General features: G+C 47.5%; 6 protein-coding genes across 13 annotated transcripts; 3 read left to right on the forward strand and 3 right to left on the reverse strand.

The window, feature by feature from the left end:
* The first annotated feature begins 1,080 nt into the window (after positions 1-1,080).
* Positions 1,081-4,087, forward strand: FOIG_03066 (uncharacterized protein). 4 transcript variants are annotated; one of them, XM_031200702.1, is made up of 6 exons: positions 1,081-1,401; positions 1,480-2,038; positions 2,101-2,201; positions 2,252-2,587; positions 2,637-3,277; positions 3,335-4,087. In XM_031200702.1, the coding sequence occupies exons 2-6, from the start codon at positions 1,862-1,864 to the stop codon at positions 3,703-3,705; spliced, it is 1,626 nt and encodes a 541-aa protein (XP_031070470.1). In that variant the 5' UTR covers positions 1,081-1,401; positions 1,480-1,861; the 3' UTR covers positions 3,706-4,087. The 4 variants fall into 4 exon arrangements, with proteins under 4 accessions (XP_031070470.1, XP_031070469.1, XP_031070472.1 ...); XM_031200701.1 differs by having other exon boundaries at positions 1,081-2,038; XM_031200704.1 differs by having other exon boundaries at positions 1,480-2,201.
* A 1,580-nt stretch (positions 4,088-5,667) lies between these two features.
* FOIG_03067 (uncharacterized protein) lies at positions 5,668-7,912 on the reverse strand. Its single transcript, XM_031200705.1, has 3 exons — positions 6,930-7,912; positions 6,645-6,869; positions 5,668-6,589 (listed from the first exon to the last, which is right to left on the reverse strand). Exons 1-3 carry the CDS (start codon positions 7,127-7,129, stop codon positions 5,974-5,976), a joined length of 1,041 nt encoding a protein of 346 aa, XP_031070473.1. The 5' UTR covers positions 7,130-7,912; the 3' UTR covers positions 5,668-5,973.
* A 1,295-nt stretch (positions 7,913-9,207) lies between these two features.
* Positions 9,208-10,425, reverse strand: FOIG_03068 (uncharacterized protein). 2 transcript variants are annotated; one of them, XM_031200707.1, is made up of 3 exons: positions 10,157-10,425; positions 9,786-10,106; positions 9,208-9,731 (listed from the first exon to the last, which is right to left on the reverse strand). In XM_031200707.1, exon 3 carries the CDS (start codon positions 9,687-9,689, stop codon positions 9,387-9,389), a length of 303 nt encoding a protein of 100 aa, XP_031070475.1. In that variant the 5' UTR covers positions 9,690-9,731; positions 9,786-10,106; positions 10,157-10,425; the 3' UTR covers positions 9,208-9,386. The 2 variants fall into 2 exon arrangements, with proteins under 2 accessions (XP_031070475.1, XP_031070474.1); XM_031200706.1 differs by having other exon boundaries at positions 9,786-10,425.
* A 369-nt stretch (positions 10,426-10,794) lies between these two features.
* FOIG_03069 (uncharacterized protein) lies at positions 10,795-13,627 on the forward strand. Its single transcript, XM_031200708.1, has 2 exons — positions 10,795-11,890; positions 11,955-13,627. Exon 1 carries the CDS (start codon positions 11,019-11,021, stop codon positions 11,766-11,768), a length of 750 nt encoding a protein of 249 aa, XP_031070476.1. The 5' UTR covers positions 10,795-11,018; the 3' UTR covers positions 11,769-11,890; positions 11,955-13,627.
* On the reverse strand, positions 11,931-14,247 carry FOIG_03070 (uncharacterized protein). The gene has a single exon (XM_031200709.1). It carries the CDS (start codon positions 13,310-13,312, stop codon positions 12,530-12,532), a length of 783 nt encoding a protein of 260 aa, XP_031070477.1. The 5' UTR covers positions 13,313-14,247; the 3' UTR covers positions 11,931-12,529.
* A 2,007-nt stretch (positions 14,248-16,254) lies between these two features.
* FOIG_03071 (glutamate decarboxylase) lies at positions 16,255-18,477 on the forward strand. Of its 4 annotated transcripts, XM_031200710.1 has the most exons (4): positions 16,255-16,566; positions 16,626-16,913; positions 16,974-17,018; positions 17,070-18,477. In XM_031200710.1, exons 1-4 carry the CDS (start codon positions 16,495-16,497, stop codon positions 18,183-18,185), a joined length of 1,521 nt encoding a protein of 506 aa, XP_031070478.1. In that variant the 5' UTR covers positions 16,255-16,494; the 3' UTR covers positions 18,186-18,477. The 4 variants fall into 4 exon arrangements, with proteins under 4 accessions (XP_031070478.1, XP_031070479.1, XP_031070481.1 ...); XM_031200711.1 differs by having other exon boundaries at positions 16,255-16,913; XM_031200713.1 differs by having other exon boundaries at positions 16,974-18,477.
* Positions 18,478-18,573: the final 96 nt, after the last annotated feature.

The following is an 18,573-nucleotide window of genomic DNA, read 5'->3' on the forward strand; positions in this document are numbered from 1 at the left end:
AGATTCAACGGCATTCAATTCAATTCGGATGAAAAACTCAATCGGGTGATTTTACCACCAAGAATTCAATGGTATCAATTAGTTCAATGTTTGTTTCTGTTAGAGTTTAATGACTTCCTATTATAATTGTGATAAGTTACATATGCATAACACTCATCAACTCAGTCTTACAAATGTCTCTCAATATGTATTGATACGGATACTTGCAGCACTTCCTCGTGGCCCTTTCGTAAGTAATATGCACAAGGTGTTGCTTTTTTCCTTCATCTCGTCTCACCATCCACCTGCTCTTGTTTGCTGTCCAGGAAGAGTACAGTCAATACCCAAGGTTATGTCAACCTGACTCAGACATTGAAAGGTTGTCTTTTGCCTTTGTCTTTCTCTCCCTCCTCCGAAATATGCCACAATATTTTTATATCTCATTCTTGAACTCTAACATATGCTTCATTTACTTATACGAGTCTCAAAAACCCTCACATTTGCAGCAGAACGCCACAGTTCAACTGCCCGATCATGCCGATGTATGTATGTATGTATGTATGTACTGTACTTTACCGACCCTTGCAATTGATCGCCCAACGCGTCACGTCTCTCCCCTGTCTGTGTACACTCGGGGCGATCGATCCTCCGGAGCCTAAGCATCTCCACAGGTAATTTGAAGCTGCAGAATGGCAATCCACCATCTGTGATCCTGTAATGTTGAAATGTCGTCCAGAACTGCCAGATTTTGTTTTTCTCGAATCAGTCAGCACGATGTAACCAGCGGCGGGGAAATGGCTATGACGAGACCTTGTCTCTATTCTATAACGCGTTTGGCATTAGTTAGTGATGCTCACTGAGATTTGGCCCGCATTCGTCTCTGACCCGGTAATCTTGGCAGAGTCAGCGACCAGCCAGGCGGTCCAGATAAAAACCGGGACACTTTTACCTGTAATTCACTGCTTAAGTCTCCCGATTTTTATCTGACCCACCTGCCAGCCCCTGTCTTGTCAAAATTGGTCGCATGTTCCATGTTTCAGATCAATCCCATGTGAACGAACCCGTGCAGCCACATAGCGTAGATGATGCGAACAGCACAAACGTTACGTCAATGAACGAGGATGTATGCATAAACTTGCAATAATAGGGAAACCGATGTGTTGTACAAGGTATTGCATCATTACATGCTGAATGGCCATTGGCCTCGACGTTGTTTCTAATGATTCAATGCTTAAGTTCTTTTTCTTGTTCATTCATAGCACGTTTTATGCACTCGCTCTTGTGGCAGGAACGTCATCGAATTTATCAGTCGTGAACAGTGGTTGATCTTGAAATTCCTGCTTAATTACATTTGACTACTCCCCCAGGCCTAGCATAACAGTGGCATAAGTCGCTGACACTGAACATACGAGTGTCTGACAGGTGAGAATGATGACATTAGCCCTCAGTCTAAAAGTTTCATCTTGTGGGAATACGAACTAAACAATAGGTTTAATACAGGATGGAAGAAAAAAAGCTGAAAGTCGCTGAGTGCTTCACAAGGACAAATTAGTTACACGAAGGAGGATTCAATATCATTTGAGATACAAATGCTCCTTTTTTTCGAGGAGCTTCACTTGTTATCATAGATCGTCTTCCTATAATGATATCAGTTTCTCCAATGATGCTGTCTGATGGCTGCTTGAATCTGACTGTGACTTTAGATCCAACCCATAAGTAAGGCCAATATCTTATTTGCAGCATCGCCACGTCGAGAGATTGCTAAATACTCTGACCTCCCCCAACTTCTCGACCTGAAAAACGCCTCGCCAGTGAATATCAGACGGTAGTATTACGGTATCCTGTGCTCCCGTTTTACTCAGATTTTATCAAGGGAAGAGATATGAACAGCAGTTTGAGCTCAGAGAGCCCATCAGAGGGTTCCCCCCTTCTTGAAGATCGTAATCATTACGAAGCACCAAGAAACATCGAAAACGAACAGGCATCAGATGGCTATACTCCCAAAGCACTATACAGTGACAAGAAGTTGCATCTCCTGATCGCAGCTGTCGGAATTGGTGTAAGGAGTATCCCCAAAGGCCTTTACACATGTCACGGGCTTTTGCTCACAAAATCTTCAAGGTCTACCTCGCTGCCGCCGATCAACTTTTAACAGTTGCAACTTATGCCAAGATTGGTAACGAACTAAATGCCTTGAACAATACCAGTTGGATTGCTACAGCGTGAGTCAAAGAGCACGGCAGATGTATAGACCCGACTAATAGTCGATCAGATACTTCCTAACCTTGACAAGTTCACAACCTCTCTACGGTAAACTGAGCGACATATTTGGCCGTAAACCATGCCTGCTCTTTGCCTACATTGTCTTTTCTCTGGGCTGTCTGGGTTGTGGTCTTGCCCAGGGTATGGCCCAACTATGTGCTGCGCGAGCCGTGGCAGGTATCGGCGGAGGAGGCATGAACTCTGTTGTCGCCATCCTTCTGAGTGATCTCGTACCGCTCAAGGATCGTGGTGTGTGGCAAGGCAAGATCAGCATTCTTTTCTTCGCTGGGACTGCTACTGGAGCTCCCCTTGGAGGGATTTTAGCTGATTCAGTCGGCTGGCGATGGTGAGTCTGGCGTAGCATGTTGAACCAGACACATCTAATCGCTCTTTAGGTCGTTTCTTGGCCAAGTCCCGTTGTGCTTCCTTGCTTTCATAGCCGTCTATATCGTCCTCGATCTTCCACCTGTTGAACACGATCACTGGCTTGCCAAGGTCCGCAAGATTGACTTTCTCGGCGCTTTCACTCTCGTGGCGGCTGTGGTTGCTCTCCTCCTTGGTCTGGATTCTGGCTCTAACCTCGGGTGGTCACATATCATGACTGTCGTCGCCCTATCTTCAACTCCAGTTCTGTTTGCCTTTTTTCTTTTGATCGAAATCAACGTGGCTTCTCATCCATTTGCGCCCGGCCACATAATATTTGATCGTAGCTTATTCGCCTGCTATGGGGTGGGTTTCTTCTCAGGGGCGGGACAGACATCGACTATCTTCTTTTTACCTCTCATCCTTCAAGCTGTTCAGGGCCTAGGTGCTACTCAGAGTGGTTCCTTGCTTGTCCCAGGCATGATTGCAGGTGTCGCAGGTTCAATTCTAGGTGGCTGGATCATCAAAAGAACAGAAAAGTTCTACGCCGTAACGTTATCGGCTTACGCACTCGTCTTCGTTTCAGTCATTCCCATGGGAATGTTCGTCTGGCTCCGTTCAACCGCCGGAGAGACTATTGGCCTTACTATTATGTCATTCGGAGCCGGTTGTGGTATGATAAAAGCTATTATTGGTATACTCTGAGATCTACCTTGCTAACAGTGTTTAGCTTTTGTGACAACGCTTATTGGTCTGCTCGCAAATGCTGCAGCTGAAGACACTGCTGTCGTTGTAGCGTGCTCATATCTCTTCCGATCCCTCGGCGCTAGCATAGGTATCAGCACTGGATCTGCTGTACTTCAGCAAGTTCTTCGAATACAGTTGGCAGCTCGGCTCCCCCACGGGGAAGAAGCGCGTAAGATCGAGGAGAAAGTCCGCCAGAGTCTTGACTATATCAAAGAACTACCGCCTCATTTGGCAGATCAGGTTCGGTCGAGTTACCAAATCGCAGGGATTTCATCACTTGCTTTGATTTCTATTTACCTTGTGGTGTCATTTTTGTTGGCGTTCTGGATTAAGGAGAAACCTCTGAGGAGATAGACGATACTAGAGCTGCATCGAGCATACATCAACTTGCATCGGGAGTTGAGTTGAAGGGTGAGTCACTTTTATAGTATTAGAAAGAAGAATGGAATAACATAATGGAAATTGTCACCATTTCCATGAAAACTCCCCTCTTCGGTTCACCTTGTGTTAACTCATCAGCCTAATGCAAGGTACACCCGTGAACCCCGCACTCATCGGCCGATCATTCTCCACCTCGGGCACTTGTTAAACCATCTCAATGAGATCTCAGAGACAAAGAATAGGAATCAGAGGTTTATTTTCCTTGTGCTTTGACTAGACTGACTATTGGAGGATAGCTTTGTCCATTTATATAGTACTCTTCTACTAAAATCATTGTGATTAAAATGATTTCCCCTTCCTTATTATTTTCCTTACAAACCTGCAGAAAGGTATACTATACCTACTACTAACCGTCTCACCATTTCAAAAGCTCCTCTATTAGATATAGCTTCTCTTTATGACTCTTCTTTTCCTGAGCCTCCAATTCTTTTGCCTTTAATCCTTAATGTGACGAAACTCGCCTAAGTGTGCATGCCTGAAAGAAGATAATAGTACACGTGTAGCGAGCATGACTACATTCGTGCGTATGATCTGTGAGGAACCACACGCTATCGAAAGGGGAGATTGATAATACATCGGAGGCCGCAGTGAACTATAAGTATGTATATGAGCTTGTTGTGTTATTGTTTGCATTTTTAAGCAGAACTTTGGTTTCTCATTGGTCTTGGACTTCGAGGTCTCTTTTACGCTTCGATGGAGGCTCGATTAAGTGTGTTCAAAGGCAACGAGATGTATGTGATGAGATGCTTACGAAACTTTCTGACAGTATCAGAAGTTTTCTTTTGATGTTTCTAGACAAGGAATGCATGATACTGGTTGAGCTCAGATGCCTTTATGGCCCTCCATCAGCAACAGAAAAAAGACGTCCAGGAGAGAAGTCTCTAGTAGGTCTTGGGCATGGCCCATGCGATAACAAAGTAGTTCATGCTTTGCGGGCTCTACAGTATAATAGAGTCCAAAGAAGCTCAAAGGGGGACCATAAGGTGTATAGAGACAGCCATGAAGAAGCATTGAGATCTAGTTCAGAGCGAGTTTGCCGCTTTCGAAAGGTGACCAAGATATCAAGACACTTAAATGCAATCTAGGGCGGTGAAAAGCCAGAAGGAGCGGAGTTCTCGTCTAATATGAATCACGCCCTAGTTCAATGGCGAGGTGATAATGCAAAGATTTGGCTGTTGCCTTGCCGGCGCATTCAAGAAATTGACCCTCAAAAGCCCATTGTGTATCTAACATGAGAACTGTAAGACGGAATGCATGGAATTGAGGTGATGGAGAAAGACGTGCGCCAAAACTTTACGTTCTGTGTTCGTAATGATAGTTATGACGACTGAAATCACGAACCAAGCCAAATTATGGATAGAATCACAATTATGTTGCTTAAGCATCCGCTTTGTACAAATAAAGGCCTGTTCTCGAGTCACTACATTATGGCGTACATGAGGCTAAGTAAATGGGAGATTATGAGAATGGTATCTCGCTTCAACTCCCATGATGTTGTCATGCTTGAGATCGAGATGGGAACTCTTCATGTGGGAGCTTTACAAACGATAAATATGTAAAGAGAAAGGATATCGACGTTGAGAGAATCAACTCTTCCCACAGCTCGTGATTTGATAAGTTATGTGTGTAATGTCTCATCTCGCTCTGTGCTTGAGCCACCTCTATGAAATTGCCCAGCTTTGTTATTTCAAAGGGACGACCAGATACAGATTTGTAAGTCCAGATCATATACAAACTAGCGGGCTGTCATCACAGCATCAATCCTGTTTCCGCATGCTGTTGACTTCCATCTAGATAACAAGCCAGCAGGTTTATGTGAAAACCTGTCTTCGCTTGGCAACATATTCTCAAACGGCTAATCATTCACGCATCGACCTGGTGGAATTCATCATGACATATCCTGGAGACAAATGTCCCATTAACCAAAAGTATACCTTAGAACGTTGGCCTCAATTGGCGAGGAAAACTGTTCTTTCACACTCAAGTTTGGAACAAATATTTGCATCTATCATTGTAAAGTATCATGAAACAGTCAGCCTTCAATGCTGCTTAAACACCCCTGAAACGCCAATTCTCCTGTGGGTATATACAGTCGTGGAGGTTGGGACCAAATAGTCTTCTTCTCGTGCAAGTCTCACAAGACTCTCCTTGTCAATGAAACATTCTCATTCCCTCCCCTTTTCACTGTTCGCGCTGCCACCTGGGCTCCGACAGGTCGGCTTCTTGTGGAACAACTAGGCCATCAATGCTCTCGCGAGGAGTGTTGCCCAAAAGAGCCTCGCGATCCTTCTTTTCCTTTTCTGTCTTGGATTCCTTGCCAGCTGTTGTGTCGTCATCCTCCTCAGGTACAGCTACGAGACCTCGGTCGCTCGTCCAGCTCGCTGCTCGACCGCTACTGGCGCCCCTTGGACGAGTTGGTGTAAGTGTTGCTCCAGAGTCTTGAGCCTCGCCCTGAGCTCCAGCGTAACTGAAGTCTCCGCTGCCAATGCGTTCTTTCGTGGCGGAGCCGCGACGTGCTACATAGTCATCGAATTGAGTGTCACGCTTGTGTGAATAGACGCTTGGTGTTCGCTGGACGGTGCCCATCTCAACAGATTCACGCTTTGAGATGATGCTAGCTCGCGACGATGTTGAAGAAAAGCGCTTGTCGGTAGACTGTCGAGCGTATGAAGTATCACGCTCAAGGTCGTCGTTGAAACCATAAGGCTTGACGTTGACAGGGTGTGTATAATCGTCGTAAGCAGAAAGGCGACGGTATCTTCGCACGGAGTAGAAGACCAGGACGAGTGAGGTGATGCTAAAGTAGCGCCAGTCAGTACAAGTCGTGTTCAGGTTAGATACCGGGAACTTACATAAAAGCACAGTCTAACCCAAGAGCGACGAGGGAGTAGTGCTTGTCGTGTTTCTCGGTGTAGACAACTATATCAAGCGCGAGAGTGGCGATCGCGCAGGTCAACTTTATGACGTGTGTGAAGAGCATGGTCCACGGAGTTAAGGCCTCCGCGAAGTATTTGGCGATTTCGACGAAACTGCATAGAGATGCAACGAACCATAGAGCTACATTTGTAGCCTCCCACCTATTCACAGTCAGTAAAACTGCTGCATCGGATCAGGCATTGGGCTTTCTCTGGACTTACACAATCTCGATTGTAGGATCGTCGTTCTTCTTGTCATTGTCCTTATTCACCTTCATGCTATCGCCCAATCTGTAGGCGAAAAGTCCCATCATAGACATAGACAAGCCTAGCTGAAGAGCCCAGGTAGGGATCATAACCATTGGGCGCCATTTTGCCCGATCGAATTGTGCCTGAGCACGATGGTTTCCATTGATGAGCATCGCGAGGGTGTCTTATTCTCTGTGCTCTTACGCTGCGGTGATTTCTGTTGGAACCGAAGCTCAGCAATTGGCTCGACAGAGTAGTTGTCCGTCTCTTCCAGAGTATTCCTGCTCAATGGTGATTGGTACTGGTTGGTCGTTTCTCATACAGAAGTTCTGTTGTCATCAACGTGTAATCGTAAGAATGCTCCTCTGGTCGCCGTCGGCCAGCGTGCGTTTTGTTCTTAGAGCATCTAGGTTTCTTAGCTTAAAGGATCATTCAGGCGTCAGCAAACATCCACCTCCCAAGGGGGTCAGCCTCTTATTTATTTATTGAACAACCTCTTCGGCGGGCAATGCCGCCTACAACTGTCTAGTCTCCCATGTCCCCGCAACTCAACTCAGCCCTCTTCGATATTCATGGCGCCAGGTCAGGGATAATGAGCCACCGCCTCCACTATTGTGCAGTTTACACTGGGGTTGCTCAACTGGAATTGGGCTTAGTGCTGATTGAGGGCTGCGGCTGAGAGTGCTGTTGTAGGTAGAGCTTTGCTGACGGAGTGAGAACGGTGACAGCTCAGAGGTCGAGGGACTTTGCGACCCCCAAGTCAGGGCTAGTAATTTGCTGGATTGGCAGGGTGAATAAAGAGAGGCTCAGTGGTTTCGGACTCTTTGCGAGTTGATTATGGGGGAGTTGTTCACGAAGACGTAGTCTACAATTCAGTTGGGAGGAAATGGACAGTCTCAAACTCAACTCAGCTGGGCTTGTCAGCCTCAAGCCATCAAAACGGGCGAAAAGCTATTGCCCACAAACTGCCTGGCTAAGAGCTGGCCTAGCCAAAACTCAACGGCCCCTAGGGCATTGATTTGATGAAAGGATCTGCTCCATATTGGCGCCATGGTTAAGCGCGAGGCTGCGCAGCACCCCTAGGGCTTGAGGAAGAGGCATTTTTGTCATTCATCTCATCTCATCAGGTCCAGGTTCTCGAAAGCGGCAAGGCTGACTTTGGGTTTCATCGGCGGGAAAAGCCAAGCTAATTAGGATGAACAACTCCACCCGTTCAGCCCTGTAAATAGAAACATGAGGATAGCTACCTAGACAAAAGACGATCTAACAACTAACAACCAATAACCACGATCAATCTTGCTAAAAGGTCAGAGTGAATTGAATCGTTGGAGCCCGCTTGGAGCAATGCCACATCTGCATAGTGGCATTCAGGCGTCAGGGTTTGAGAAGCAGAGCAGAGAGTGGCGGTAGCTTCAAGGTGCGACGAGTGGGGGCCGAAAGGAGCCTAGACAGGAGGTTGGTCTGATGTTGCTGTGTACGGATTGTTATTTGTCGGTCAACATAAGAACGGAACGGAGTTGAACTATCTCCGCTGCTTAGACTATCGTTGGTACGTAGCCCGCAGGAGTGAGATCATGGGTTGCCGAGAATAGATTCCTTTCTCGGTTGATGTCGTCAAAATCTAGGAACATCACCTTGGCTGCACACGTTTTGAAACTGCGCCTCGATCCTCTACCAACAACATGGTTTCTTATGGTTATTGAAAAACAAACCCAGACACAGCTTCGGCCATTTGGCCACAAAGTGACTGACTCCCCCAATCTATGGGGTCTTATAGACTCGCATGGTAACTAATATACTACCGAAGTAAAGAGTGTGTTTGTAGTGACATGGTGGTTGCACCAAGTTTTCAAGGGTCCACAAGGTTGATCGGAGGTGTCGATGACACCTAGAATGCAAGTCACAGCATGTTTCTGCTTGATAGAGATACTGAAGGTCTGGGCAGAATAGCAACAGAAGCTCATTGTCTATCTCCAGACATCCGTTCGCCTTTCCAGCTGAGTAAACACAAGGGCCCTACGCTCCAGGAATTGACAAACCCTTCACTTCTGTCTTCAACATTCAAGCATGAAATATTTCAACTATTTTGGTATCCATTGTGGACTCCCATGGTCCCCACCTAGTATCCATAGAAAAGGCTATGACAGGACAGCTCGCACTGAAACCTCTCGCACTGGTGACTTGTCTGATGCTGACAGCTCTCATGAGCAGGGGCCGTAGTAGCGAGATTGGAGAACGTAAACAAATACATGGGAAGGATCCTTTTGTTAGTGATCAGGCTCGAATGTCAACGCTGGCTAGGCAGAACCCTTTCGGGATGACTGCATCAAAGAACATGCACTCCAAAAGAGGACCATGATGATGATTATGATTATGATTCCACAAAAGGCCCAGCCTTATGACGTGAGCGGTGCTCCCAGCTCTCGCACCTTATCTCCTATTCTGTACAAGCCAAGTCCAAGCACTACAATTATTGTTGTCTTTTGTCTGTTTCCTCAGCCCCTGGGCTTCTGCTTCAAAGAGGCATCCGTCAGTGACTTCATTATGGGTTCCAACTCTGCAGTTTCTCTGATTATTGCTTCTGCTGCTGCTTCTGCTTCTCCTGAGAAACCGCGCGCCTCTTGCGAGAGATGTCTCGCTTCCTCTGGGCGAGGTCTCTCTTCTTCTGCTCGAGATCTCGCTTCTTAGCTGGCTGGACGACGCCGGCTGTGTCGAATGGCACAACGACTCCATCTGCGTTTGTCATGGCCGGAACATTGACATCGACTCGGCGGACTGATGATAGTCAGCCAACACTAATGTCTCTTGGGAAGGCAACCGTTTACTTACCAAGTGAAGCTGAAGAAGCCGAGACAAGGGCGACCAAGGTGAAGATAGAGAAACGCATCTTGACTGATATGAGTTGCAAATGGGCTTTGGTGGGAACAATAATTAATATGTCGGCCTGCGACGAGAAGAAACTTGAAAGAGAGTAGTGAAGAGTGGTAAACAACGACTAATGTGGGATGCACAGCATGAGGACTTCTTCACTTGACGAGAAAGGACACGACTACTTATACAACAGCATACATCTTCTCATTGCTATGAGCTTGCGTAAGTGTTTATGGGGTTGCAGAACTCGAGACGGTTCCGAGACGTGTTTGAGATGTTCTGCCAAGGGAGTCAAACGTAGATCTGCTCGGAACTTTGAAGAAGCGTACACATAAATAGAGCTGTAGCCTGGCAACGATATCGGATTCTGTTTGAATATTGCAACTCAATCGGCATTTGAGATGAATCATCCTCACAGCTCCATAGTCGTAACTGAAACATTACCCGGAGTCTGTAACTCTGGGGTGACGATCAAACTAGCGGTACTTGACCATCCGGTAACAGGGTGATACTCGGATCGGTATCAGGTTACAAGCGACACCTTGCCAAGTTCCCTAATGGCATAAAAGGGTATGTCGCTTCGGATCTCGTTAACTTTATCTCTTTTTACTGATTCATAATTCATCCCTAGCTTATCCCCGCCATGATGCCCGGTTGGGTGGTTACTTCTAGCGGGGCCGCCGCGGAATCGTGGGGGAATCCAATGAATGCGTGGGTATAGCATGGAAGCTTGCACCTCTAAGATAGAAAGAAGCCTTAGGAAAGCTTAAGCTTCATTTGGCAGCTCGGACTTTACAGATTCGATTTGTTTAGAAGGGAAGCCTAGCTCTAGTGTCCCAAACCCCTCCTCATGGCGCTGTTGGCCGAATTGTATTGGTCGTCTAGCTCTGTTGATTACTGCGTCGAGTAAAGTTCAGCCAGGTCCCACTGAACCATCAACAGAACTACCCCTCCATCAGATGCATCTCTCCATTTCAAGGTCACTCACCTTCGCTCTCCAACCTCTCCTCCTACTCTTGCTCTTCGACTTCCCGTTTAGTTACCTCTACGTCTGACAAGATCCTATCGTTCATGCTGTCGCTGGGAGGCATACTCACTCACCGATTCTACTTCCTTCTCTCTTCTCAGTCGCCGTATCTCTGATAAGTCTCCTGACCTCTCTCAGCAGCTCTATCGTCCATTCTACACCCGATGGCTACCAGAGATCACTGCCTACTATGCTTTGAGGCGCTAGAAGCCCATCTTACACATCGGAAAGCTCTGACTCTGGAAGAGATTCAAGAATATTCAGCCTCTGCCCCAGATTCAGAGCCTGTTGCTCCAAAGACCCTTGACGATCCCAGTCTTCGACATCTGGCGATCCCTGATGCCAGCGCTTCGTCTTCTTCCTCTTCGACCTCGCTCGGTGCTTCCACACCTGCCACGAGCACCTCTTCCCTCCCTATTCCCCCAACATCTGCCCCGCTATTCGTCACATGGAATACGATGGAGGATGGCGAGCCCGTGCTCCGCGGTTGTATCGGCACATTTGAAGCTCAAGATCTAGCTGAGGGTATTCCGGAGTACGCCCTTATCTCTGCCCTTCAAGACACTCGCTTCTCCCCAATCAGAAAGTCCGAATTACCTACACTCCAAGTCGCAGTCACACTCCTGACCGATTTTGAAGAAGTCGATGACATCTTCAACTGGGAAATTGGCGTTCACGGCATCCGACTCTCATTCTACGACCGCGGCCGCCGCTATGGCTCAACTTACCTCCCAGACGTAGCCTCCGAGCAGGGATGGACTAAAGAAGAAACACTTTTCAGTCTCATCCGCAAGGCGGGGTGGACTGGTAGTCGAGGACGCTGGAAAGACTTGGACCTCAAGGTCACACGCTACCAGGGCAAGAAAACTACTCTGGAGTACGCTGATTACAAGAAGTGGATTGATGAGGCGTGACGAGGTGGCTAGAGGGTAAGAAGACGCTTCTAGACATAGAGGCCCGGCGTTTATGGCAATGCAGATGTGATTATCGGTGACACATTTTCTCTCATATTTGCTCAAGAGGCAGAGCTGGGTTTGTAAGCATTCACATCTAACAGGCAGCTACAGACAATAAACCTCATGATTGATTTTTACTTGCAGGCTTGGGTGGCTATTCACAACGCGTATGTTGGTTTGGTGCATTTTCCGTGATTATGGAAAGTCACGATTTATAGCCTCCTTGTCATTTTCGATGACTCTTACTTCCAGAGCATACACTGACCATATTTGACGATCCTCTTCTGAAAAGCAAACTAGGCACCATCAGATATCCTACATGAAAGAGCATCAACCGGCTCAACATCTGGTTTCGATGAGACTCGTCTCCAGACCAGTGTCCTGGCGGCCCCAAGTTTACAAGCAGAATTCAACACCGCACCAAGCAGCAAAAAAGTGGTCAAGGTAAAATAGTATCATCAGTCCCGGCGGTGTTAGGACCAAGACAATAGCGCGCAGGCATAACTCCATGATGTCAGATGATGGAAGACATCCTTTCCCCAGAACAAACGCGTCCTCTGTAAAACGATAAAGATAAAAGTCCAAGCCCTTCGCCAAGACGCCGAGATATCCCTGGTATATAATGATTTTGAAGCCTTTTGAAACATTCCTCCCAACAAACCCACACAAACTCTCCCAGCATTTTGCTCATCCTGTTCTCACAATGCCGTTGCCCGACTTCACCAACATCGCAGGCTCTTCCAAAAGCCGTTATCCTTCTTCCCTCCCACTCTGTCGCCCTGAAGATTCGGTCCTCGCACTCCAACCGCGCGCTTCTCGGTGTCGCTATCAGTCGGAAGAGGTGTCAGCGGTTTCGTCATACCGCGGGCATTAAACTCTGCTGCGTCCGGACCTGTATCAGCAAGTCGTCGAGCCTCAACCACCCGGCGCACAACCAATGCGAACGTCTCTTCGATGTTGACTTCCAGCCGTGCACTCGTCTCCATGAATCCACATCCGCGCTTTCGGGCCCATTCAAGACCTTGAGCTGCAGGGACTTGTCTGCTCTCTTGCAGATCGCACTTGTTGCCGGCGACGAGCTTGACAGGAGGGATGGTGCGGGACCGCGTATCGTGACCTGAGCGCAAACCAGCACGGCGTGCGCGGTCAGCGTTATCAAGACGAGTTTCTGCCTCCATATCGATAAGTTCATTAAAATGCTGCAGGGCATCTAGGGAGTCTTTGGATGTGATATCGTAGACGAGGAGAAAAGCATCGGCGCCGAGGTTCGAGGAAGCCCACATGCCGCGGTACTCCTCCTGGCCAGCCGTGTCGGTAAGAGATAGATGGTAAGTAACACCATCGATGCGGCGCGTCACGCTATATGAGTCCTCGATAGTCGGGTCATAGTCTGAAGTCCATTGCGAGCGAACTAGGCGCAGTGTAATGGAGGACTTTCCGCATCCGCCGTCGCCGCAGATCGTGATAGATATAGGAACAGGTGTCTGTGTTGGAGCCGTCATGTCGGAGGCTGCGCTCAATCGTTTGTGAAACGAAAAGTGACCGTTAAAGAAAAAAGAAGATATTTGCCGTGTGCTTGTACTGTTGGTAGCCCAAGCGGGAGCTGTTGGGCGATCACAATAGGCACCGAAACGCGCCGCTTGTGGATCGGATGACAGGTAATTCTAGAATGATTCTAGGTGTGATCGCGTTGCCAAGGCCTTTTGGTGCAGTGGAGTTGTATTGTTAGAGGCGAGTTCTATTGTCTTTCGAGTCGAGTCAGGTATGATATCGTTTCGATCGTTATAGTCGTGTCTCGTCGCAATCGGGTGTGAGGTGTGTGCGTAAGCGCATGTGGTTGTATTATGATATGGAAGTGATGATCGATGCTGTAACGTAATGCAATGTGATGTGATGTGACGCTTCTTGGGGGTCCGAGTTTCTGGCCAGATAATGATAATGTGTAATGCTGAGGGCTCAGCCGGCAGTTCCCTTTGGGGTGAGTGAGTGAATGAAAGAGGGGCTTTTTTGTTCTGAGACAACCGAGTCCAGGGTGAGAAATATGACGAATGGTGTTTGAATTGGACGATAGATGATAGTCTAGAGAGAAACAGGTGCTGCTCCCTTTTGTCGTCCCTTGGGAGCCTGGTTTTGCTCGTCTTGTTACTTGCTTCCTCCAGAGTCAATGGAAGGTTGTCTGCTGCGATAGCCACGATATAGGACTGTATGGACGGTAAAGGGAATGACAGGATAGAGGAAACAAAGGGAAGTGAAAAGTGAAAGTGAAGAGAAAAAGTTTGCTTTTTTTCCCACGTACGTCTCTTGTCTTTTGCTTTTTCCTTCTCCTCTCAAAAGATACCAACCATGGCCGGCTGCCCCTTGTTCGTGGTGCGGAAAAACGGCTGAAGGTGCCGCGTTGAGTTGAGCTCTTAGTTCGTGCGATACGGGCTACTAAGAGCTGGAAACCTGGACTCAGAGCTGGATAGCGCCCGGGGGGACGGGGCAGATGGGGCACGACAGGGATGGAGACGTTTGTGGCGTTGGCCGGCGCAGGGGCAAAAGGTAAAAAAAAAGGCAGAGATGCATAAAAAATGTGTTGGCCTTGGGCATCAGCAAGTAATTGATGCTATGAACATTGGGCACTGGTTTATTCATGTGCTGCACATCTTTATCACATGCAAGGTACGAAACGGTTTATGATCTGCATATAACGATTGAAGGGTGAGTCTCGAGTCTCTATCCAAGCCAAGCAACCTCCAGTAACACGACCGCCACCAGCACACCATCCCAGAAAGCTGGTATGCTTGCGCGATGTGACAAGACAAGGGATATTAAAAGACCAGATAACAAGACAAGGGATATTAAAAGACCAGATATCAAAATTAGGGGCATTCATCAGTTCTTCACTCCGTCTCGGAGCTCCGTCCCCTTCCATCATCCCAACGCGTCAGCCATCTCGTAGGCGAGCTACTTGATCATCCAATGAATGTTGCAGCTGTCAATAAGCTTTTGAATAAAATCAGTAGCCAAGCACAAGGTTAGGCTTGGTCAGATCCCAACGGCGAAAATGTGGGGAGACTTGAAAACGAGGACGGGTTTTAATATCGCCCAGAGCTTATAGGGAGAAAGCTGAAGCCTGATGAAGGACAAGGACGGGGCGGACAATTGATCAGCAGAGATATTTCCTCGCTCGGAGCCTTCAAACTTGCGACTTCGGGGTCGCAATCGGGGTGGATAATAAACTCAGATGCAGATGCAAATGCAAGTGACAAGAGAGGTCAGGTCAAAGCTCAAGCTCATCACAGCCAAGAGTGGGAATAAGAATAAGCATGAGCATCAACATGCGCATGCGCAATGCAGACGACAACTATCTGTGGTTGCCGCTCCGTCCGTTATCGGTCTTGCAGACTTGCTTGGTGTTGCTCAACATCGCTCAGATCAGGTTGGAAGTCTGTCTACCTTTGGTATGAGCGATGTGACAGTGATAGTGAAAACCTTGCCAGAGGAAATTCCGGCCTGCCTTTTTGGTCTTCACTCTTCAGTGTCTACCATATGTATTTCTGAAAGCACAGTCACAGTCTCATCCCTCCCCCACGCACTGATGAACTCAACAGGCTCACCACGCTACCTCATCTCTTCTCGTTTCATGACAAGGTTTAGGTTCTCCTCCGTCGCCCGTAAATTGACTTCCGCGCACAGACGAGGCTGAGATATGAGTATGTACATGCCTATCATTAATATCAGGCGGATAGACTAGGTCGATTGTGTTTTGTAGAAGCATGGTTGAATCCTACACTCGGAGGGCTCGAGCCATCGTTCGAGTCCTATCTTGGCCACAGGTTGTTAGACAATGTCTCTCTTTTGTCAACGTAAATGTAACTAGTGAGTTTTCGTTCCCCCTGCCCCTCAGATACAGCTTCACAGTTAGACTGCAGTGGTTCGTTTGGCGGGCGCTTGACCCAAGGAATGGTGTCCTCCTGATCTTCATGTTTAAGACACAGATCTGAGACTCTATTCTCTTTCTTAGACCGATTGTCTCATATGAAAAGGGCAGCTGGCGTTGGTCCCCGACACTTGATGACACGATCACGGACAGCGAATTAACAGTCTGATAAGGTTATTGCCAAAATCAAGGTCAAGCAAGATGAAGTCGAAGAAAAAAAAAGAAGAAAAAAGAGATTGAGCAAGGGTTGAGTTGGACCAACTCGTTTCAGTTGAGCTGACAATAACCCCAGCTCCAGCCTCAAGACAAGGCTCTGCAAGCGAGAACGAGGAGCGAGAAGCAATTGAAACTTTTATCGTTCCCGGTCTTCCCCCTCTTCGTCTATCTTATCCTCAGCTTTCAGCCACTAACAGATAGCTGGAAATGTATCAAGTCGTGTCTATTCAAGCCTCGGTTGTTGGTATTTAGGACTTTGCCGCTCAAGAATGAACTTCTGACATGCTCGGGAAAGACTCGGTTGATCGGACGGGAAATCCCTCGCAGAAATAATCACAAGTCACGAGACATTGAGCCATTGTTGCCTTCAATGATGTATCCATCTCAAAGTTCTTAGATGGCTAGCTAAATTTTTTTTCTTTTCTCTTATTGTGCCTCATTTCTCAACTTTCTAGACCCGTATTGTACTTCATTGAAAGATAGTTAGATTTTCCCCAAGTTACTCATATTTCGATCTCTCACTTTTCTCATCCGATCCTAGCCGTCATGACTGTGACCAACGGCCGCAACGGGAACCCCTCCACAACCACCCTCCATAGGGCTGAAGAAGTGAACGATGTGAGACATGACACGAACTCAACCTCTGAGCTGATTGGTCGCTGACGTTACACCACCAGCTCATCGATGCTGTAAAGGGTCTCATTGTCCCTTACATCAAGGCTGCCGATGATGCCGCAGCAGAGCGTGCGACAGGGGATATTCCCCCCAGTTCAGCTGGTGTCAAAAACAATGTCCTGGTGGACTTTCAAAAACCACAGGAGCTTGCTCAACGACTCAAGTTTTCCTTGCCAAATTCGGGTCAAGGTAAGGAGGGGTTGTTGGAGATTATCCAGCAAGTTCTTCAGAACAGTGTCAATACTTGGGATCAGGGCTTCCTTGATAAGCTGTATGCAAGCACGAACGCAGTATGTCACAATATCCATGGCTTCATCAGTTGATCCGTTTTCTAAACCATGATAAATCAGGTCGGGGTGGTGTCAGACATGGTACTTTCGGTGCTAAACACCAATGTACGTTCCAGTCCCTGTGCACTATCAGTATAAGTATTTAACACCCTGTAGCTCCATGTCTTCCAAGTTTCTCCCGCCCTCACTATCATTGAGAAAACCACAGCAAAGACTCTGGCACACTTGTTTGGTTTCACTGGATCAAGAGCAGGGGGTATCTCCTGTCAGGGAGGAAGCGCCTCAAACTTGACTTCCCTGGTCGTTGCCCGGAACACCTTGTTCCCAGAATGCAGAGCTTCAGGCAATGGTAACCACGATTTCGTCGTCTTTACAAGTGCTCACGGGCATTACTCGGTTGAGAAGAGTGCCATGATCTGTGGTCTTGGTTCAAACAGCGTCTGGCCTGTTCCTGTGGATGAGTTTGGATGCATGAAGCCGGATGCCTTGAGAGAATTGGTCGTCCGTGCCAGGAATGAAGGCAAGACACCCTTTTATGTGAACTCGACGGCTGGAACCACTGTCATGGGCTCATATGAGCCGTTTGAGGAGATTTCCAAGATCTGCAAGGAGTTTGGCCTCTGGATGCATATCGATGCAAGCTGGGGAGGCCCTGCTATCTTCTCGTCGAAACAAAAGCACAAGCTCAATGGCGCCCATCTGGCCGATTCATTGACGGTGAACCCTCATAAGATGATGAACGTTCCCGTCACATGCTCGTTCCTCCTCGGACCAGATATGAACATTTTCAACAAGGCCAACAGCACCGCCGCAGGCTATTTGTTCCATACCAGCGATAGCGGTGATATCTGGGATCTTGCAGATCTAACCCTGCAGTGCGGTCGCCGCGGTGACAGTCTTAAGCTTGCTTTGGCCTGGATATACTATGGTGCTGCAGGTTTTGAGAAGCAGATCGACCACGCCTTTGAGCAGGCTGAATACCTTGCCAATTTCATCAAACAGAGTGACAACTTTGTGCTTGTATCACAAGACCCTCCCCCTTGTTTGCAAGTTTGCTTCTACTATTCCCCTGGAAGAAATCTGTCTGATAACAAAGACGAGAACACACTCCGAACCAAGACTATGGTCGAGAAGATGATCCTCAGAGGCTACATGGTTGATTATGCCCCTGGTCCAAAGGGCAGCTTCTTCCGTGTTGTGGTCAATTGCCAAACTCTGCCAGGGACAGTTGAGGGCCTTGTTAAAGGTCTTGAGGAAGTTGGACGCCAATAATTAGACTATAGAAGAGGTAAAATTCGACATTACACTGGGCATAAAGGAGGGTTGTTTGGGTTATATATAGGGCAAATAGGTAGGACGCTACGCATCATGGCCACTATCACTAAACCAGGATATTGAGAAACAAGAGAATACGTTGCATGGTAACATTTAAGACATGGTCATGGCTCTATTCTTCATGTCACGGTGTATAAGTATCTTTGCTGCGAATAGGCATTGTTTAATCGTTCATGTTTGCTTGCTTGCTTGGCTTGCGAAATCTAATTACTCCTGCTAAATTAAGAACCGTACGACAGTAGAACACCGCAACTCCTATCAACATATTTCGGAATGATTCTGTAATACTAAGTTATAAAACAAACGAGAGAGGGATATTACAACA

This window comes from Fusarium odoratissimum (genome assembly GCF_000260195.1).
Source record: "Fusarium odoratissimum NRRL 54006 unplaced genomic scaffold supercont1.3, whole genome shotgun sequence".
NCBI lineage: Eukaryota > Fungi > Ascomycota > Sordariomycetes > Hypocreales > Nectriaceae > Fusarium > Fusarium odoratissimum.